The 21,425-nt window shown below is 37.1% G+C and overlaps 3 protein-coding genes across 8 annotated transcripts; 2 read left to right on the top strand and 1 right to left on the bottom strand.

Annotated features, from left to right (window-relative positions):
* Positions 1 to 1,713: 1,713 nt before the first annotated feature.
* On the top strand, positions 1,714 to 6,362 carry LOC140789354 (serine/threonine/tyrosine-protein kinase HT1). 2 transcript variants are annotated; one of them, XM_073139020.1, is made up of 4 exons: positions 1,714 to 2,929; positions 3,694 to 4,149; positions 5,360 to 5,637; positions 6,308 to 6,362. In XM_073139020.1, the coding sequence occupies exons 1-3, from the start codon at positions 2,459 to 2,461 to the stop codon at positions 5,606 to 5,608; spliced, it is 1,176 nt and encodes a 391-aa protein (XP_072995121.1). In that variant the 5' UTR covers positions 1,714 to 2,458; the 3' UTR covers positions 5,609 to 5,637; positions 6,308 to 6,362. The 2 variants fall into 2 exon arrangements, with proteins under 2 accessions (XP_072995121.1, XP_072995120.1); XM_073139019.1 differs by lacking the exon at positions 6,308 to 6,362 and having other exon boundaries at positions 5,360 to 5,863.
* Positions 6,363 to 7,791: 1,429 nt separating this feature from the next.
* Positions 7,792 to 11,145, top strand: LOC140789610 (uncharacterized). 3 transcript variants are annotated; one of them, XM_073139376.1, is made up of 2 exons: positions 7,792 to 7,960; positions 10,404 to 11,145. In XM_073139376.1, exon 2 carries the CDS (start codon positions 10,418 to 10,420, stop codon positions 10,952 to 10,954), a length of 537 nt encoding a protein of 178 aa, XP_072995477.1. In that variant the 5' UTR covers positions 7,792 to 7,960; positions 10,404 to 10,417; the 3' UTR covers positions 10,955 to 11,145. The 3 variants fall into 3 exon arrangements, with proteins under 3 accessions (XP_072995477.1, XP_072995478.1, XP_072995479.1); XM_073139377.1 differs by having other exon boundaries at positions 7,809 to 7,960; positions 10,410 to 11,145; XM_073139378.1 differs by having other exon boundaries at positions 7,866 to 7,972; positions 10,410 to 11,145.
* Positions 11,146 to 11,738: 593 nt separating this feature from the next.
* On the bottom strand, positions 11,739 to 20,954 carry LOC140789633 (uncharacterized). 3 transcript variants are annotated; one of them, XM_073139404.1, is made up of 4 exons: positions 20,588 to 20,954; positions 18,096 to 19,693; positions 16,010 to 16,198; positions 11,739 to 12,214 (listed from the first exon to the last, which is right to left on the bottom strand). In XM_073139404.1, the coding sequence occupies exon 2, from the start codon at positions 19,688 to 19,690 to the stop codon at positions 18,356 to 18,358; it is 1,335 nt and encodes a 444-aa protein (XP_072995505.1). In that variant the 5' UTR covers positions 19,691 to 19,693; positions 20,588 to 20,954; the 3' UTR covers positions 11,739 to 12,214; positions 16,010 to 16,198; positions 18,096 to 18,355. The 3 variants fall into 3 exon arrangements, with proteins under 3 accessions (XP_072995505.1, XP_072995506.1, XP_072995503.1); XM_073139405.1 differs by having other exon boundaries at positions 16,010 to 16,166; positions 18,096 to 19,699; XM_073139402.1 differs by having other exon boundaries at positions 18,096 to 19,699.
* Positions 20,955 to 21,425: the final 471 nt, after the last annotated feature.

Raw genomic sequence — 21,425 nt, forward strand, 5'->3', positions numbered from 1 at the left:
GATTTTGGTTCACTGATTTGAAGGTAGAAAGTTGATGTTTGTGCTTTATTTTTTATTTTCCGTTGATTGATAATTTTGACTGCCACATAACCTTCCATCTGCCAAGGAAAAAGTATAAACTTATTTCAGTATAAGTATTTATATTGCTATATAACTAAATAACAGCTTTATCTCAATACCAATTTATTAATATCTACTTATCTCTTCTCGTCTTCCATTTAATATTCGTATATTTATCAATTAACATTTTACACGTGAAAAAAATATCATCTTAATCAATCATCATTTTAATCATTTTCGCTTTTATCTTTCATCTATGAGTGTAATCACACCAGATCAGCCAGCTTTGGTTAAGTTTGAATTAAAAATTATTCGAGCTTAGATTTGTGATGAAGTTTGAATTAAAATTATTTTAATTTAAGGCAATTTTAAACTAATTTCGAGTTCGAGCCTAATCAATAAGTAATGTTAACCCTTAATCAATCCAAGTATAATTTTGAGCCTGATTAAGATTGAAAAAAAACAGGTCTAATCTCTATGTATTTGAAAAAAAAGAAGATATTGTAGGATTATAATCAAAAGACCAGTTTGTCCAAGTCATAGAATTCTCAATTATTAGTTTATTATCCTCAGTAATAACTATCCTTTCAAGTTATGAATGGTTCCTATGATCTCCTACCTGAGGGTGAACGGATAAACCCCAGTTATCTGCATCTTATGGGTCGTGTTATCCCACTTGTATTACGAACTTATCTGCATCTTATGGGTTGTATTATCCCACTTGTATTACGAACTATTCCCATCATCCTGCTCATCTCTGGTCCAACTAGCACGCGGATTCCAGTGGCCCATGATCTTGGATAACTTTCAAATGGACACTCGAGAAGGCAATGCTTAGATTGCCTCATGCAAGGGGAAGGATTAGGATTAATAAATATACTACTGAGGGAGGTAGACAAGGAAAGTAGATATGAAGGCGACTTTACGATTGGAAATGAGTCAATAAGGCATCTTAATTTCCAACCACATGAACTTGTTGCTTGGTAATTAGATTACTGCAAGGGGAGTGGATAATATATCCGTGAGATTATTAATCTCATATTCTAATAATTAATTAGATAAATATTATTTTAAACTAATATTGATTATCTCAAAATTAAATTATATCATTAAATATCATTAATCATCATTCAATTCAAAATTTCTTATATAAGATCAATGTAGTAATAAAACCAACAACATTTTCATTCTGCGTATATGGTCCCACCTCCTAGATAGTGGACATGTTCTTGTACCAAATATAAAACTATATCTTTATATATCTTTTAAACAAAAGCACACTTAGTGGGTCAGGCAGTAGTTTCTTTGGATAATTCTCTTTTTAGCTACTGAGACATTCTCTTTCTTTCTTAGTATTGCATCTTTAAGAATTGGAACCCTAGTTTGATAGTGCTTTTAAATAAGCATCTTAGGCTAAACCATGCATGAGATTAGTTTATCAAGCGCTAAGATTCGTGCGTGCTCATCACCTTTTTGATAGATGACAGGTAAAGGTAGTTGAGACCCAAAAAAAAAAAACAACGAGAGAAGAACCCCTGACTGCGGTAGAAGAAGATACCACCCTCCTCCCTTTACTCTCTTTCCCATGAACCCCAAAAGGGGAAAAGGGATTGAAGAGAAAGTGCCCCCCAAGATTGCAATGCATAAAAAGGAGGAGAAGAACCCAAAAGAATGCAAAAAGTTGGTGCTCTTTTTAGCTACTAACTCACGAGACATCCTTGATACCTTTCAAAGTTTCACTCTTTCTCTCTTCCTCCTCTGCTTCAGCAAAATCCATAAAAACTCACTAGTAACAGAGAAAAGTGCAACAAAAGGAGAAAAAGAAGAATAGAAGCTGCTGCACTTTGTCCTTTCCACAATGGATGGTTCTCATTTGAAACCAATCCTCCCTCCACCATTCTTCTAGAGAGGAGAAGAAGAAGAAGAAGAAGAAAGAGAGTTGTTGAAGCAATGGATTCTCTTTTCCACAATAACAAGTTGGAATTGCTCCTGATTCTTCCTTACCTTCACAACTCCAACTGAAATTTCTCTTGAACACCAAGAAGATTCCTGGGCTCTGAATCTTTCCTTTATTCCTTCCCCCTTTGCCCTCCAATACAAAAATCTTAGATTGCCCAAATGGCCAAGCTGCTTCCAGTTGTGTCCCTCAAGAAGGCGTCCGTATACATGTTTTCTTTGCCTCCCTTTCTGATTCTCTCTTCTCCTCTATAGCAAGTTCTCCGTAGATTCTTTCCTGAAGTTAAATCGATCATGTCTTCAGAACCTCCTCTGGTGAGCTTTGTTTGTGCCTTCTGCCATTTTCTCACAAGGATGCAGTCATGCAGCTGCAGCTCTTCAAATGTCTCAAGTCTCATACGCTTCTACTTTAGCTAGTTGATTCATTTGATCCTCCTCACATATGGCTTCCTGTTTGTGGACCCTGAGGTTAAAGAAGAGCAAGGCCAATTCACTCCCTCTTCCACCTCCTCATAATCCTCCTTCTTTGCCTTGCTCTTCCTTCCCTTCCTCTTCCGGGTTGACTGCGAGGAACCCATTGCCTGCCGAGATGGAGATCATGGAGAAGAAGAGGTGGGATAGCTTGGAGTCATGGTCTATGCTGTTAGATCCCGGAGGCGCTGAGAGTTCGGAGGCGAATGCGGGAGGGCAACGAGAGGAGTGGATGGCGGATCTCTCGCAGCTCTTTATTGGGAATAAATTCGCTTCGGGGGCGAACAGTAGGATCTATAGAGGGATTTATAAGCAGAGGGCAGTGGCTATCAAAATGGTGAAGATTCCAGACCAGGATGATGAGAGGAGAGAAGTGCTGGAGAAGCAGTTCAATTCAGAAGTCGCGTTCCTCTCTCGCCTTTATCATCCCAACATTGTGCAGGTTGGATTTATAGACTCTCCTGAGTTGTTCTTGTGAAGTTTGTTATGGTTATATTTATTCACTTCAACTTTGTTGTAGCTCATGAACAATTGTGCTATGCAGTTATTAATTCAGTGGGATGAAATATTTGATTTTGAATGATTGTAATGCAGAGGAATTTTTTTTCTAAAGGTCTTAGAATAAGTTGATATCTAATAGCAAAGATCTTCTTAATCAAACTTGTCTAAGATCTCTTTTCTAAATTTATAGCTTTATGATTCTTATACAATACATTGTAAGCCTTTTTTATGTACTCCTTTCTCATTGTGATCAAGAGAACAGATTATCTATCCTATGGATTTAGTTTAGCATCCTTCAACTAAGAAATGACCCTTTAGAGTGTCTCTGAAGAAGAAAATTTTTTCTTTGCCATCGAGATTTCTCTTCATATCTAGAGCACTAATAACACAAAGTACAGATTAAAAGACAATCCTACATAAGCTGTCTTTCTTTGTTGAAGATTTCACATTTTGTGGCAATATGTCTTTAGTATTTGTTTGCTTTGTGCCATATATTCATAAATTTTGACACACTTTTATCTCACAAATTCATCTCTGTAAATGAAAACTACTTAATATTCTTTTCTGGAAAATACTCTTCTAATCTTGAAACCTTTCCATGGCAGATACTGCTTTGCACTGAATGCTTCTGTTATAGATTGCAACGAGGTTTACTTTGCATCCTTGGTTATTGATCTCATATTTTCTTCGCCATGCCTCTTGCAGTTTATAGCAGCCTGCAAGAAGCCACCTGTTTACTCTATCATCACAGAGTATATGTCTCAAGGAACTTTAAGGATGTATCTTCATAAGAAAGAGCCATATTCTCTATCGACTGAAACAATCTTAAGGTTAGCACTTGACATTTCTCGAGGAATGCAGTACCTCCATGCACAAGGTGTGATACACAGAGATCTCAAATCTCATAATTTGCTCCTTAATGATGAAATGCGTGTTAAGGTTGCTGATTTTGGCACCTCGTGCCTGGAAACTCAGTGCCAAGCTTCCAAAGGTAACATGGGAACTTACCGTTGGATGGCTCCAGAAATGATCAAGGAAAAACCTTATACTAGAAAGGTCGACGTGTACAGCTTCGGTATCGTGCTCTGGGAATTAACAACTGCACTTGTTCCTTTCCAGGGAATGACACCTGTGCAGGCTGCATATGCTGCTTCGGAGAAGGTTGGTTCTTTAGTCATGCAGTTTAATGATGTCTTAGTTGTATCATGTTTATCTATCCTCAGTTTTCTTTTATCAATTTAACAGATTTTTTCGCATGCTTCTTCTCTTTAACAAATTAATTCAAGTACAGTTACCTGTTTGTACCAATAATATGTCTTGAGAAGTGAAGGTGATTGAACCAAATCAAATTTCAAATACATAAAAATTATGAATCTAGATAAGGTTGGATTGCAGATTTATGCTTTCTCATTTCCTTGATCCAAGGAAGCTGAAATTTTAATCTGTGAAATGGCTGTTCATACCATTTTTGAATATTCATAGGATACAGTTGAAATTTTAATCGGTGAAATTTCTTTGATTTATGCCTTTTTTATTTCTTATTTTAGTATAAGAGAAGTGAAAAACTTAGTATGTAGAATGACAGACTCAAACTTTTAACAAGGGAAGGAAACAACCTAAACTCATGCATCATAATAGTGTGATGGCTAGGTATTCATCATTATCATTCTATCACCAAACAAGAACAGAAATGATTTCAAGTGTATAGAGTAAAAGAATGGCATCCCAATGCATGAGGATCTTGCCAATGCGAGTCTTGGAGGATAAGATCTGTTAATTATTCCACATAGCCTTAACTCTATTTCAGCAACTATCTGATTGTTTTAGATATGCTAGAAATTAAGGACTAGCCTAATTCAATTATTCCATACTGCTTTACTTGATCCATGATAAGGGTTGGTTGGATATGTTAATTGCACTGATTTGAAGGAAAGTTTTGGAACTGCAGCAAAAGTATATTTCTTAAGCATGTTGTTAGTTATATCTAACTTCATAATGAAGCTTAAGCATGCTCTTATAATAAATAGATTCACAATGAAGCTCTCTTTTATTTGTAATAGCTGACAATCTATTATCCTCAAACACGTTTTTTGCTTCCGCAGCTTTTCCCTATCTATGTTGCATATCAAACTGAACTACTAATTTAGTAATTTATGATCTTAATGAAAATTATAATTGGGTCTCCCCGCTTCTTCTAAGAGACCCCTAGCATTAACCCGGAAGGTAAACACTTTAACTTCTTCAGCTCCTCTATAAGTTTTGTACCTAAATGGAACTAACATTCCGTTGCATTTGTTATGTTTACTGCTTTAATCAAACGTTTTCTTTTTTCTTTCTTGGGTATCTACCTTATATTGGTCTCTTTGTTCAGAATTTACGACCTCCCCTGTCAACTACCTGTTCACCGGCCCTTAACCATCTTATTAAGAGCTGCTGGTCTGCGGATCCTGCAAAGAGGCCAGATTTTAGTTATATTGTTACAATCTTAGAGAAGTATGACCACTGTCTTAAAGAAGGGCTGCCTATGCTTGCACACCAAGAGTTGAGAATCAAGAGCTCGTTGATCGCCCTCTTTAAGGGCTGCATAACTACAAATTCAATGATACCTATGCGTGCATGACAGAGGCAAACAGATGAGTTATCTTTCCTGTAAGTAAATTTTTAGATTATGTTGCTGTTGATGTTGTTGATGTTGTTGATGTTGTTGTTGTTGCCGTTGTTGTTGTCGATGATATGTTGCTATGTATCATTATTTTTCTAGAGTCCTTGAAACTGTGGGCATTGTGAAAAATAACATAATAAGATAGAAACTAGTGATATCTGATGTGCAAACAAATAATAACATCATATCCTCACGCTTAGTTGGATCTTAGAATCACTTGAAGTTTTGTTGCTCTAAATAATAACGAGAAGCATTGTGTATGTAAGCGGCGATATTTATGTGGATATCAGTGCAATTGCACACAATCCTCTAATTTTTTTTCTTCTTCTTTTCTGAGAAAAGCATGCAATCCTCCATTCTTGTCATTCTTATGCAGCTGTGAGAGTGAGAGTGGATGATAGATGTAATTTTTTATGTGAAGTGAAATGACTTTTTCCACCCAATTGATGAACTGTGACATAGTGAAAAATGAGTGATAAGATAGAAATTTAATGATGTTTGATATGTCAATTGAGAATCTTTTCATAATTTTATGCACAATGGTTGGAATTATACTGTTATAAGAAATCACATAATTTAGATGAATGCTTTGATTATAACTGATCAAGATTATATCATGTATGTTCACAATCATGGTGGTTGCTCCATTGAATTCAGGATAGTGATTAATGAGCTCGAGTCACTTTCCACCATCAATTTTTCAACCCCCGAGCTAATCAACTTGCTGCAGAGCTTTCTAAAGTGCCATTGCCTCTCTAGCTAAACCCTAATTGCTAAAAATGAGTTGGATGTTCTTCTCATTTGTAGCATTTAATAGGACATTGCAGAGGACAGAAGCATTTTCCTTGATGTCTTCCCTTTTAAAAGAAAGAAGAAACTTTTTTTTCACATAATTCTCATTGATTTTTTTTTAGATAATTTCATTTTCACTTTTTAAGCTATCATTATTTTTTATCACAGGACCCACTTAACTATTTTTTTTTTTCATGATGACTCTTAAACATTTATTTTTAGTACATAATGACCCTCTAAACTTTTATTTTTAGTTCATAATGACCTCCAAATAAAAAAGTGTCACGTGAAATATTTCTGATAGTTAAGAGAGTTATTATGTACTGAAAAGAAGTTTAAATGATCATTGTAGAAAACAGTAATAGTTCGAGAGGTAAAAAAAGTATATTATTTTTTTAAATAATATATTTGCTGTTAAGAAAAGACTTGATATCCTTGATTGGCTGTGATTGCACCTAATTGTAGGAGAAGAATATCTATCTCCTAATTACTTCCCTCTCTCCAAATTACAAGGCTTTATCTCCATATCATTTTAGAAACCTTTTCTTGCTATCAGGGCCATAGATCCAAACAAACTACTTCACAACCTCACAGACTCTATTGTCCAAACTCTGGTGCATATGGTTTCAATACAGTTAATTTTTTTTTAATAAAATAAAACTTCATTAAGAATGCAATGCAAAACTGCACAAAAATAATTACACTCACCCATGGCGGCGAACTGAAACCCTACTCTATCATTATATAAAATGATCCTAAGCTCAAGCTCAATCATGCCCGGCTAAGGACACAAAAAGGTGGCCCAATTAGTCCGAGCAAAATTAGCCGAAAAATTAGCAATTTGATTGGTCTCTCGCAAAATATGAACGAGAGAAATATGCTAAAAAATTTTAATCAAGTCTTTATAGTCTTCTAGTTATTTGTCACGGGGTATGATCATATTTGCATAAGTACTAGCAATTTCGAGTCCAATTCGATCTCTAAGTAGGTGATTTTTAGGTTCTCAGAGATCTTCAAAATCTCGTTCAATGCTACTGACCCCACTTTTGATCACGGGTAATATTTGTGTTTATTACATCAATTAATCGTTTATGATCTGATTAATTTATTTATGATTCAATTAATCTATTTATAATATCAAAAAAAACTAATTTATAATTCAAAATATATATATCTATTATCCAAAAATTTTTATTAATAATCTAAATTTATTTATATAAATTGTGTCACTTGATGACTAATTTAACAAATGGATAGTATTAATTAGTATTAGCATTATATGATTATGATTAGACACAAACCTGCTAACCCAAACTTTATTACCATTTCTACTCTCATTTACATCTAATACGACGTCACCCATGACGTGGCACCCGAATTCCTTCATCTCCGACTTTTCTCCCGAACCTTCTCCTATTGCAACGGCGACGGGGGGGATTCACGAAGCCTAGTGCCCGCTTCGGCGATCGCTATCGAGGAGATCGAGGAAGTAAAATTCGCGCCGCCCACCATCTGGAGGTCAGTTTCCAGGTCTCGTGATTGTTAGAGTCTATGGACCTTTGCTTCTTTTCCCCTTTCTACGTTCCTCGAATTTGATGAGCTGCTCGTCTGATTCTAGTGAAGATGTAGTGCAAATTGGCTCCTTTCTATGAATTGATGAAATGGATTTAGGGTTTTCTTTCATTTTGGATATCCAAGATGGCTTTTTTTTTTTTTGGTGTGGATTGCTCACTGTTGAGAGAAAATTATCTTAGAAGATAATACCTCTTATTCCAGTAGATTTAGTTGTATTCAGTGAGGATACGTGGAAATTCCTGTAAATTTGTGAAGCTCCATGAGGTCATTTTTATTTATCTTTTCATTTTTGTAATTCGTATATTTTGTTCAGCTCGAACTTGTGCTGGTGATTTTAGACTTACTCGTTAAGAAAAGTCATTTTAGATACTGTTCGATAGTCATGGAGGTTTTGAATATTTGAAATGAGAGATGAGATAGTTGGAAGAAGGAGGAGCTCATTTACATCTTTTTCACTTGATATGATTCCCCTTTTTTTTTATGTTAGGTGTTTAAATACAACATTTGTTCTGCCTTAGAATCACAAGAATGGTCACAGCCTTCTGATAGCAAGAGAAAAATTGCCTGAGTGAAATACACCGTGATCTCTTATAGTTGCTTTGACAATGCAGTACCACTTTCAGATATCAGTGCTAGATTATACCCAGGGACTCAGAAAGAATGCTAATAACTTTCTAGATGTTATGCTTCCTCTGGAACTCGTAATCCTAAATGTGAGAGGTTCAAATCAACCAAGTTTTCTTAATTTGATCAGTTTATCACATAATATGGATGATTTTGTAAGATAAATATCACACCATCTTGTTTTATTGATCCAAGTTGACTCCGCTGAGTTTGATTTGTAGTAACCTCGTGCACTAATACAAAAAGAATTTCGCATTGTATTGAGGTTACGTTTGATTGATTTTTTTCTTCCAATTCTCTGACAAGATCCTTTTTGTTCATTTAGTTCATAAATGAAGTAGGATACAGGGAACTGTCTTGTGGGAAAGAGAGTGCCTCTTTCTCTTCCTCTGAGTTGCCCCAAGTGTTCTTCTTCTTTCATTCTCATCATGTTCCTTGTGACTCCGTAGTTCTGCTCATATGACTTTTACCTTGTACGACTTCCTTTGCTCTCTACCACTGCAGCTTGTCTAGATATGGTGAGCTGTTGAAGGGTAATTTGTCTTGTTGATTTCTCCTATTATCCAATGTTGATCTTTTTTAGTATGTAATCTTTCTATTGCTTTTGTCAACTTTATTTGTAGTTACTCCAACCCTTAGAAAAGGCCTGTCAGATAGATTTGTTTAGTCAATAGAAGTATAAAACTCTCTCTCTCTCTCTCTCTCTCGATATATATATATATATATACACCTAAAGTCATTGTAACTTAGTGCATGAGGTTGCCATAAGGTCTGTTACCAGGCTTATTCCAGTCAAACAGGCATTTTTTTAAGACATAAGTAGTCGCAGTTATTATGCTAACCATTCTGTCTTCACTTGTCAATTCTTACTAATAGCCCTGCTTTACCTTAGGTTTCGTTTCTTCTTGCATACATGCTCATGCATGCTTGTCAGGACATGGATCCTGGGTCAGTATATTTTGACTTTCGAGGATGGTTTGGCATCCAAAGATGTATGGTTATAGAGAGGGATGATTTTAAGACAGAGAGCGAACTGTTTCCATTTATTAGACAAGTTAGAATTTAGCCATTGTCTGCCCTGGAAAGGTAATATCAAGGATGACTCCAAATTTTTTCTCTTTATGGAAATATTGTTTTGTAGTTAGCTGTTATCGCTGATGGCTCCATATACATGATCAGCTGCCCTGATGAGATATTGCAGTTTGTAGATGAATTATTGCATTTATAGATGTAAGCAGTGTTTTGAAGATGGACAACTGAACTACTGAAGTATGTCCAAGTGCATAAACTCTTAAGCAGCTTTAGTTTTCATCGAGTAACAAAATAATCATGTATTGCACCTCTCTTTTTCTTTTTCTTTTTCTTTTTAAAGTCAATACTTGAAATACCATTGACCTTCTTCATGATTTTTCTTCTTTTGTTTGTACTCTTCTCAATTAAGTGAATGATCTCTTCTCTTTGAATATCAGTGTTTCCTCTCTAGATCTAGGTGCTCAAAGCTAAATAATCGAATTAGTGCAATGTTCTTATTAAACTTCACCCAAAGTCTATAAGCATGGCAAGGTCAATCATCTGTTCTCCTGATATTGTCTGTGCCACGTTTTGGAGGTGATAGGATGGAGAATAAGGAGTCATTTAGCTAAACACAATTAACCAGGATGGGTAGTCACAGACCTTCAGTCAGTAGTCTCCTTTACTAGCTTCTTTTTAATAAAACCCTTCACAAAGTGGTTGCATAAGAGGTAACTGGTTGTGATCTTAGATTCAGGTGTTGTCATGGGGGAATCTTATACCATTCAGATAAGCAGCAAGTTAGTTAGTCAACTAGCTCGTGATGAGGACAAGGTGAAAAGGAGAATCAAGAGACCCAAGCCAAAGATCTCACTAGAGCATGACCAGTCCTACAGCAAGCCAAAGCAAGTCCCTGCTGCACCACAGGGTAGCTCCGCCAGCGGATGGCCGCTCCAGCCTCCTATATTTTTACCAATAACTCCTGAACCACCCCCAGTTGCAATACCAGAGGTGGAAGCTATCCGTGCCATCTACCAGGAGAGCGAAAAGGTTGTGGAGAAGCTGGAGAAGAAAGAGGCGGAGATGCTTCAGGAGCTCACTGAGAGAGCAAAAGAGCTACATGAGAAGGAGTTCAAGCTGCCATACCAGAATCCTTTGCCCTGTACAGCTGAGAGAGAGAACTGCCTCCATTGTTACAAGGATCATACAAAAGAGCCATTGAAGTGCGCACAAGCTGTAAAAGCTTTTGCTGACTGTGCTCGTCAGGCAAGGCATAGTTCCAGTTCAACAGTTGACCCATAGAACGTCAAGCTTGGAGTCCACTCTGAACCTTTTCTTTCTCTAATTATGAATGTTTCAATAACTACGGTTACAATGGAACTTGGGTCATTTTTAATTCAGTGATCCCTTTTCTCCACAGATTTTACTAACTCATTGTATCTTATGGATAATGACGTTCTTAAGTATGAGGTCATATTTCCATTTTTGGTACATATACATATCAAACTTCAAGCTTATGAGCGTTAACAATTACCAACTTGATTTCTTATTGAGTCTGGATACATATAAACACAATTCAGACCTCAGGAACATTGGGCATTTTGTTTTACTTCAGGTTAATCTTTTATTGAACCAGTTAGAAATTAACAGTAAATAATGTAACAGTACTCATCGTCATTGATGAAGTAAGATATTAAATGTGGAAAAAAAAGGCAGAATTAAGTATCAAAGGGTCAATGCTTGTCATTTACTGATTGACGAACTTAATTTCTGCGTTTTAAGTGCTAATGCTTTCATATGCGGATGGAGCACGTATTTTGCACAGGTATAAGATGTTTCAGCAAACAGTATCTTTGCTTCACCATCAACTAGCATGATCGTGACCAAGCTCGTGTTCAAAACTCTTCAGAAAAAGAAAAAAAAATCCCATTCCTTTTCCTTTTCTTTTTCTTCTTCTGAGAAAAAAAAAATTAATAAAGGATTTGAAGCCAGGATTCTCACTTGGTAAACAAAACCAGTAACCAAGAACAATCGCTCCCTTTGCCGGCAAAGAAATATATAAATCATAAAAGGAAGCAACTGACGATTGTCAATGGACCACTAAGTTCAAGTGGAATAGCGCATTACTTGATTGGTATAAGTTCACAACAAGCTTGGCATGTCTAAAGAACAACCAAGCAGTATCTAGCAAATCAATAACAAGATACAGAACCTTGAGTTAAAAACTACTTCAATCACTCCCTTTCTTCTACCAATGATGCTTGGATCTCCTCTTTCCTTTTTATTTTTCCTGAACTTTTCTTCTCCTTTATCCTCAGAACAGTGGCTCCTTGAAGTAGATGCATCATCAAATGTGGGCTCCTCTCCTCATGGCAAGTTACTCCGATGGATTTAAATTTCATAAATTCTGGCTTCTCTGGACCAAGAACCCGGTGTTCCCAGTCTTCTTCCACCCGCACATAAGGGCCTAGGTAAGAGACCCACATTATGATGCAATGATGATGAGGGATATGGACAGGCTTCATCCATCCTGGACCTATGGCACCTCTTCCTCGCTTGGCCCTGAAACAATAGAGGATATTTATTTTAGCACACAAGCATGAAAGGAAAGAAAAGGTTCAGTTTGCAACTAGATTCAACACTAACTGTGAACACTAAAAGTCAATCTTTTCCACCAAGACAGAAGCACTAAAAGTCAATATTTTCCACCAAGACAGAAGCACCGCTGGATTAAAACTAGGAGAAAACAGCAAAAAAGTTGGCCTCATGGTCTGGGGAAATTTTCAACATGGTAACTCTAAAGAAATTTACTTAGGAATCATACATTTCCTATTTATTAAGGAAAATAACTCTTTAATAAACCTCGATTGAAGAAATTCTTCAATTTCTTTATCCTCTAAACCACCATCCTCATATGAATAGCTCTCATGATCCAATTTGCTCAATGAGCAAGAGTCTGAAGAATCTCTATTTTCTTCCTGCGACCTCAACTTCAAACTCTGTTTTCTTGGATCACTCTGGCATTTCTCGTTCCTGCATTCATGTCTATCTTTAGATCTCTTTTTAAGCTTATATTCCAAATCCCAAATCCAGCTCCTCCCTAGCGTGCCATATTTCATTAACCTCGACAGCTCAATTTGCTGCAGTCTATAAAGCACGAATACTTCATTTAGACCTCCTTACCGTATCAAATACTAATATGGCTCCGATACGTATCGAATATGGCTAAAAAAGTATCTGATTTAAAATAAATAATTTTAAATCTGATACGGCGAGGATACGGTGGATACGGCATGATACAGTAGGGATACGCTTTTGAGTTATTTAGGTTAAATAGGTCGGGCATGCAATTAAAACTGGTTCAAAACCCGCTAATCGACCCATTAACATTTTACTAATAACATTGAAACCTAACCTGCCCTCGTACATTGAGCTCTCTCTTGTTCCTCTCCCTCACGCAACCTATTCGGCTGGTGAATTTCTCCCTTCCTCCCTCCTGCACACCAACAACGAAGCCTCCCCCTCCCTCACACACTAGTGACAAAAAGCTTCCTCCCTCTCACACGAGGCAACCACGGTCTCTCTTCCATATGCATGCCAATAACAAAAAGCCTTCTCCCTTACGCACCAGAGACAAAAAGGCTTCTTGCCTCCCTTTTGCACCAGCAATGAAGGCCTTTCTCCCTCACTCATGCACCAGTGATGAAAGCTTCCTCCCCTTCGCACATGATGATTCCCTCATTGGACAGCAGCTCCCTCACGCAACGGTGACTCCCTCTCACAACGACGACTCCCTCCGGTGACTGAGGTACCCTACTTCATCTCTCTCTGTCTCTCTATCTCTTAGTGTGACTTTAGAATTTAAGGTTTTGATCACAGTGAGTTGATCATGCTGCTAAATGACTATAGACTAATTTAGGATGCTTATGCTCCTGCTAAATGCCATTAATTTATGTTTCTCTCTGTCTTAATATGAGAATTTGGGTTTTTTTTTCATATTATTCTGAAAGAATTTAGAATATCAAATTAGGTCACTATGATCCTAATTGATGCTAAACAATTAATTTAGGATGATATTTGAGTGCTCACTACTCCAGTGCTCTGCCTCACTACTCACTGCCATGTTTTCGAAATTAATTGATGTTTTTTCTAACTAAAGCATGCATTATTGATCAATGTAGTCATTGTGATACTATGATCATTGTTATGTTATTGTTTATACATTGCACAAATATCTATTATGCTATTAAATATGGGACAAACTCTATTTGCCTTTTCTTTTGCTAACAAGTTCATAAGGTCGCCGCTTTTCAACCCTTGATAGAAAGTTACCTACAAAATATTCACAAGATAAGTTAAAATGATATGCATTAAACCATATGTTATATTAGTTTTCAATATATTAAAAACATATTTTTTAATTAATTTTTTATTGTTGTATCCATGCCATATATGTATCCTAGTTTTTTAAATTTATTGTATCACTGTATCCTGTATCGGTATCCATGCTTCACAAGCTGCAGTATATCAAAAAAAATTGATCAACTAATCAGAAAGGAGAAGTAATGAATTAGAGAAAATACTGGTCCCTGAAGAAAATAATTTGCAACCAAGAGAGGTCAACACACTAGAACTAAGAAAAGTATGTTGTTTCGCTAGCAAATCCAATTATGGGAAAAGTTGACATCACAACACTAACTAGATTCTGGTTGAAGATCTATTTTATCTCTTATTCTAATTTTAAAAATCTGATAATTCAAAGAGGAAACTTCAAAACCTCATTGCAAAAGCATCCAAGCAGACATATCTTCTAGTTTACTAGATCGACATATCCAAGAACTACAAGCATGCCAACAACAGTATCTTGCAATCTGGTCAATAAACAAATCTGCATTGTTACTTCAGGATGCCTGCCATCAAGACATCTATAACTTCTGCAGATGCATCCATAATGGATATCTCTTCCAATGTATGCAACTTGGTACAAGATTGTCAGACCATTCAAATAAGGCCCGAGGGGGTAGAAAGTCAGAAACCCTCCAATGTCCCATAGTGAATGCCTAAGCAGTAGACTTAAAATGAATGTAAGTCATGTATGATAACTGAAACTCCATGTACATGATAATTGTTGGACAAAACTAACTAATGTGTACATCACTTCTCTTTATAAGGATGGTACATCATGCTTGATACATCCACTACAGTGGTAATATTATTTCTATTGTCCATGAAGGTGTTAGAAAAATAGCTTACTAGTGCTTCAATGTATTATTCATTGACAATGGTTCACCAGTAGTACTTAGGCCTCATTTAGTTAAAGAATAAAATAATTCATGAATAGTATTATACTATTATACTCATTTTTTATCCATTGTTTAGAGGAGAGTTATTGTTAATTACATTTTTTGTGTTTGGTTGCCATACTAAAATAGAGGATGTCATGTATAAAAAGGTATCTAAATGTTAGAATATAAAATATGGAGGACTAAAGCCAAATATCAAAAATCCCCTTGATGCTTTTAACAGAGTGTAGTTGTTATTTGTTTTTAGGAGTACTTTGATAAATACCAATGTTAATCTTAAATATGGTTAATTCTCCCCTCCCTAATTCCGACTCTAAGTTGAAATAAGAAAATAGAGATAAGATGTCTAGTATCCATGGTATTAGTAATACTTTGGAAATGTTAGCTATAGTATTAGTTATACCAGATTTAGGTGGTGTTTGGTAATAAACCATGAATAAGAGATCCTTAATATATAGGTAGGGGTCCCTTATTTTTCAACCAACTGGGCACTTACTAAAGTTATTCCCAAACCTTGAGAGACTTCATCATGAAAAAAGGAACTCAATACTTTACAAGCATACTCCCTTTAGGTTGTTAGTTATTAGGTAATTTCAAGATTGTGAATTTGCTCCGCTGGGGTTGTTTTAACCCCACTATGCCTGCAATTATTGCTTAAAAACCATACTATGCAATAAGGTCATAATGACTCTCAACCACGTTTTCCATATCCAAGAGAAAATCAGCTATGGATTCCTTAATCTACTTAGACTCAATCAGTTACGTAGAGGAAATATACTTTGTTCCCATGAAACAATTTAACCAATTTGTAGTAACCAATATGAGTCATTCATGCTATTCTATGGTTACATCAGCTCTTTATTAAATAACCTAACTTGGACTTTGTCTCAGTAGCACGAACACTGCTCAAACTTAGCCCCCTTTTTATTAAACAGGTTTAAGTTTGAAGGCAAGTACTGAAATAAGTTATATTCCCAGGAGAAACAAACTTGAAAGATAACCAAGAAGTGCAATCCGAATCAATTGTTCTTAATAAAAAAAAATCATGACTAACCTTGCTGCACCCCGAGAACAGTTGCGGTGAGAATCGTGGATTCCGGTGACTTCTTACATTAGTCTGTTGCAGATAAACGTGGACACCTTCTTTGTCAGCTGTAACCGCATCCTCCGTGCCTCTTCTAGTAGTAAGGCAGCAAGGCGATTCTCCGTCCCTAAATCCATTGATTATGGGGCTTGTGATCCACTAATACATGAGAATTATATATAGAGAGATCATTATGAAATTCATACAGGATAAATGAGTACGAACGAAACTAAAAGAAGCATTATTAGCAAAAATGTATAGCACGGAAGAGATAAAGCAAATGCGAAATACTTCAATGAAAAAGAAAATCATAAGCAACAAAACCTATTGTATATTAACATGAGCAAATTAGGAGATTTAATATACCAGTTCCAGACATGGGGAGGAAAAGAAATTTAAGACACTAGATCAAATACAAACATACACAAAGAAAGCAAGAAAGCAATCATGTCCTCACTCCTCAATGTTGAACTGCTCTTTGGTAAAAAAAAACAAACAAACAAATCAAAAAAAAAAAAAACTCAAATTTAAACAATCTTAGTTTTTACACTACGAAGCAATGAGGAGTGGACACGAGATATAGGTACGATTAAATATGCCAATACAACAAATCCTAAAAAATAAGGATATGATATGCCAAGGATACATAGCTCATATAAATTTATATAGAACATGTATGAATTAGTGAACTTGTGTACTTTCATTTTCTTAATTGAGGAATTCTATAATATTTGTGTATCACAGTTTATATAAGGAGATCTTCAATTAGTTTATTATAAGAACTACCATTCATAACAAAGATTACTAAGATGTAAGGTAAACAACAATTTAATCTATAAATCAAAAGAAATTGGTCATTGTAATATGATTTCCTAATCTACATTATAAAATAAACAAGCAAACTCAATCTTTTCACAAAAGAAATCTTCTCGATCCAATAAGAAAATAAAGGTGATCGTCTCCTTCGATTGGACTTCTATTGATAAGAATCCTAGAGTATCCAAAATATATCTAGGAAGCATATCTAAGAAGCATCCGAGAAATATCCACAATATTAATTTTTTTTTAAAGAAAAATTAGATACTTTACAGATGTATTTGTAATTATCCAACGAATATCCTATCCAATACGGATACGGCAAGGGTATAGAAGTATATGTGTTTCCTATTTTACATAATAACAATATCCTTTGTTTGTTGAACAAATGTATCAAAACTTTATAAGCTTGTTAGTGGGGACACCACTTTTTGTCACGTTTATTCTCGTAAGCACAAAAGGGCTACACCCGTGGCCCTTAGGCTTAACGAGGGTTGTGACTAGTCACCTTCTAGGGCTATTTTTCATCTTGTCTTTTAGTCACCTTCTAGGGCTATTTTCGTCTTTTATCTTTTACTTTATTTGGCCTATATAAAGGCTTGTAATCATCTTTTATGAGTTAGTGAATATTTTGAGAGCTTTTGCCTATTGAGTGTTTGTTGGTAGATTCCAACGTCGGTAGATTCCGACACCCCGATTGGTGGATTCCTCGGGTTTGATTATTTCTTCCTACTTTTTCTTCTTAACTCTACAATCAAGACGTTGTTCTGCATCACTTGTAAGATATTACCAATGCACTCATACAGAGGTCCTACACTATTACATTACCACTGATTGAAAGTTAGGAAAACTTTACTTGTAGAATGACTTAAGTACTGTCAGTGAAGATTACTATAACACAGCAAGTGCAATTACATATCATCCCTTGAAAAAAAGGATTTTCTAGAATCCAGTCTAACAACTCTCATTCTATTTCACATCCATAGTTGAAGAAATCTCATTCTGCAAAAAGTAGATCTACATGACTGCAGTACAGTAGTATCCACTTATATGCATGCCAGAAAAGAAAAGTTATTTCTTCCAGAAAGATGGTTTGTTAAAAGAAATTTTGTGGAAATGCCTAAAAATAGCTAACTTGCAGCTGAGCTAGTAAAAAAAACTTATGTTTCACAGATTGTTTGCATATCCTTCATAGTATATTTTACAACTGCCAACACTAACTTGTAATACAGTAACATACCTCAGAGTAGATAATCTTTCAAAATTCTGAATTAAGTTTTGATCACCAACATAAACTAGATCTAACACATGTCTCTCTTGAGAACTTCAAGTGCATTCAGCATTTCTAGTTCGTGCTTCTCATTTCAAATAAGCATAAATGCTTTATCCGTCAAGTTGAAACAAATTGCCACCTTCCTTCTTAACTTTTCCTTTCCATTAAAACTCAATCAAAAGAGGAACAAAGAACAACCAACATCAGCATCAGCATCAGCGTCAACATCAGTTACTCCCTCTATTTCTCGTCCGCAAACTCTCAATTAAGTAATCCTCCAAACTGAGACCCACTTGCACTATCCTCGTCCCCTTACGCCATTCCTCCTCATTCACCACCCTCAGAATAATTTCCCCCAACTTCTCTTCATCGATATCACAAACACTAGCAACCACCAATTCCCAACTCTCCACATGCGGCGCCACCCCCAATTCCAACATTCTCTCTATCACTTTTCTAGCCTCAACGATCTTCCCAACACCACAATACCCCTTAATCAGCGCATGGGACATCGAGAAATGCGGCACAAGCCCCTTCTCCACCATCTCCTCCAAATACCTATCTGCCCGCTCAAACAATCCACGTGAGCAGAGTCCATGAATAACCGTAGCATAAGACACTAGATTTGGAGCGCATCCACCGTTAGGCATATCATCAATCACCTTGCAAGCGTCGAGCGGTCGGCCCTCGCGACAAAGCCCAACGATGACTGTGTTGTAATGGACTATGTCAGGATTACACCCACGCACCCGCATGCGGCAGAGCAGTCGATAGGCCTCACGAAGTCGCTTCTTGCGGAGGAGGGCATTGAGAATTGAGGTGTAGGCAAACCGATCGGGGGTGAGGCCACGATGGAGCATTTCGTCGAGCAGGCGAGAAGCAGTGGCAACCTGGCTACGACGGCAGAGGCCCTGCATAAGGAAACGATAGGAGGTAGCATCGGGGGTAAGGCCAAGGGTGGTGAGACGGTTGAAGAGTGAGAAGGCGACGGCTAGGTTACCAGCACGAGCGAAGGCAAGGATGAGGATGTTTTGGGCAGGGACAGAGTGGGGGATGCCAAGGGAAGAGGAAGAGTTGAGGAGGGAGAGGGCGGCAGAGAGGGAGGATGGGTGGGAGGAGAGGGAGGAGAGGAGGCGGAGGAAGAGCTTGGGAGGGAGAGGGGAGGGGAGGAGGGGAAGCAAGGAATGGAAGAGGTCGGGGCGGGAATGGCGGGAGAAGAGGAGGAGGAGGGAGGAGAGGAGGGAGGGGGGAAGAGGGCGGGGGAGGCGGCGAAGGAGAGATAGAGAAAGGGAGAAATGGCGGGAGCGTGCGAGCTTGAGGATTACAAAATGGAAAGTAGAACGGTGGGGAACAATAGGGGAAGTGGAAGTGGAAGTGGTGGCGAGAGAAAGGAGTTCTTTGGCAAGTAGGGGGTCAGACTGGGCAGTGATTAGCTTGTGGAGGCGAGCTGAAGAAATGGTGGGGGATGAAGAAGAGGAGAAGGATTGGGAGAGAAGATAAGAGAATAGGTAGGGATAGGGAGAAGATTTGAGGGGAACGGAGTAGAGCGGAGGCTTCAACATTTGCTGCTTCTTCAATAAAATAAATCACGTTGAGAATATGTTAGAACATCATATAGGAGAATAACTACATGACAAACATACTAATCCATCAAAAATATAAAATGACGCTCACTGTTCATGTAGTGATTATTTGCATCTCTAGTGTTATTCTCTCTTTTGAATGTGTGGGGCTGTGAAGCATGGATACGGATGCTAGATACGGGGATACGATAAATTTTAAAAACTAAGATACGGATACGGTGTGGATACGGCAATAAAAAAATTAATTAAAAAATATATCTTAATATATTGAAAATTAATATAACATATGATTTAATGCATGTCATTCTAACTTATTTTGTGAATATTTTGCAGGTAACTTTCTAACAAGGGTTGAAAAGCTGCAAACTTATGAATTTGTGAGCAAAAGAAGAGGGAAATAGAGTTTGTCCCACATTTAACTAGCACAATAGATATTTGTGCAATGTAACGATAGACTGATCAAAACAACTATACAACAACGATCACAGTATCACAGTGACTACACTGATTAATAAGACATGCTTTAGTCAGAGAAAACATCAATTAATTTCTAAAGCATGGCAATGAGGCAGTGCGGCACAGCATTGGACCATTGGGCACGAATACTCAAATAACATCCTAAATTAGTTTAGCATCAATTAGGACCATAGTGACCTAATTTGATATCCTAAATTATTTCAGAACAATATGAAAAAAACCCCAAATTCTCATATCAAGACAGAGAGAAACATAAACCAATAGCATTTGCCAGCGAGCATAAGCATCCTAAATGAGTCAATAGTCATTTAGCAGCAATTAGGATCAGCTCACTATGATCAAAACCCCAAATTCTAAAATCAGAGAGAGACAGAGAGTCAGGGAGATGAAGTAGGGCACCTCAGTCACTGGAGGAAGCCGCCGTCGCGAGAGGGAGTCGCTGTCGAGGGAGTCACCGTAACGTGAGGGAGCCGCCGACCAACGAGGGAATCATCACGCGCGAGGGGGAGGAAGGCCTTCTTCGCCGGCGCGTGAGGGAGGCAGCAAGGCTATTCGTCGCCGGCTAGTGAGGGAGAGAAGGCTTTTCGTCGTCGGCGTGCGAAAGGAAGGGAGACCGTCGCCTCCTCGTGCAAGAGGGAGGAAGCCTTTCGTCGCTAGCGTGTTCGGGAGGGGGCGAGCCTTCGTTGCCGGCGTGCGGGAGGGAGGAAGGGAGAAAATCGCCGGCTAGGTCGTGAGAGGGAGAGTAACGCGGGAGAGCTTAGCGAACGCGGGTGGGTTAGGTGTCGTTGTTATTAGTAAAATGTTAACGGGTCGGTTAGCGGGTTTTGAATCAGTTTTAATTGGATACCCGACCCGTTTAATCTAAATAACACGAAAACGTATCCCTAACGCATCAGATAATTAAAATTATTTATTTTAAATTGCATTTATCCGATACGAAGGTCTAAATAAAGCATCGGTGTTTCACTATTATTTGAAGTTGTTTATGGATTTGATTTATGTACAGGTTAAAGTTTGTTGTAGTTTATTTCTTACCGACATTAATTCAGTTGTCCAATTTATATATCACATAAATTTAATTTGTAGCTCTTCTGTCTAATCTATACTTAGCTTATGAATTTGTGTACCATCATAATTATTGTAAAGAAATTAATAAAAAATTGTAACTAATTATAAATACCAATAATAATGTTGACTTATCATTGTTTTTGGATCATTTCTTATGATGTCGTTCTAA

Source organism: Typha latifolia, chromosome 5 (genome assembly GCF_019914945.1).
Source record: "Typha latifolia isolate L0001 chromosome 5, TyphaL0001v2, whole genome shotgun sequence".
In the NCBI taxonomy this organism is placed as follows: domain Eukaryota; kingdom Viridiplantae; phylum Streptophyta; class Magnoliopsida; order Poales; family Typhaceae; genus Typha; species Typha latifolia.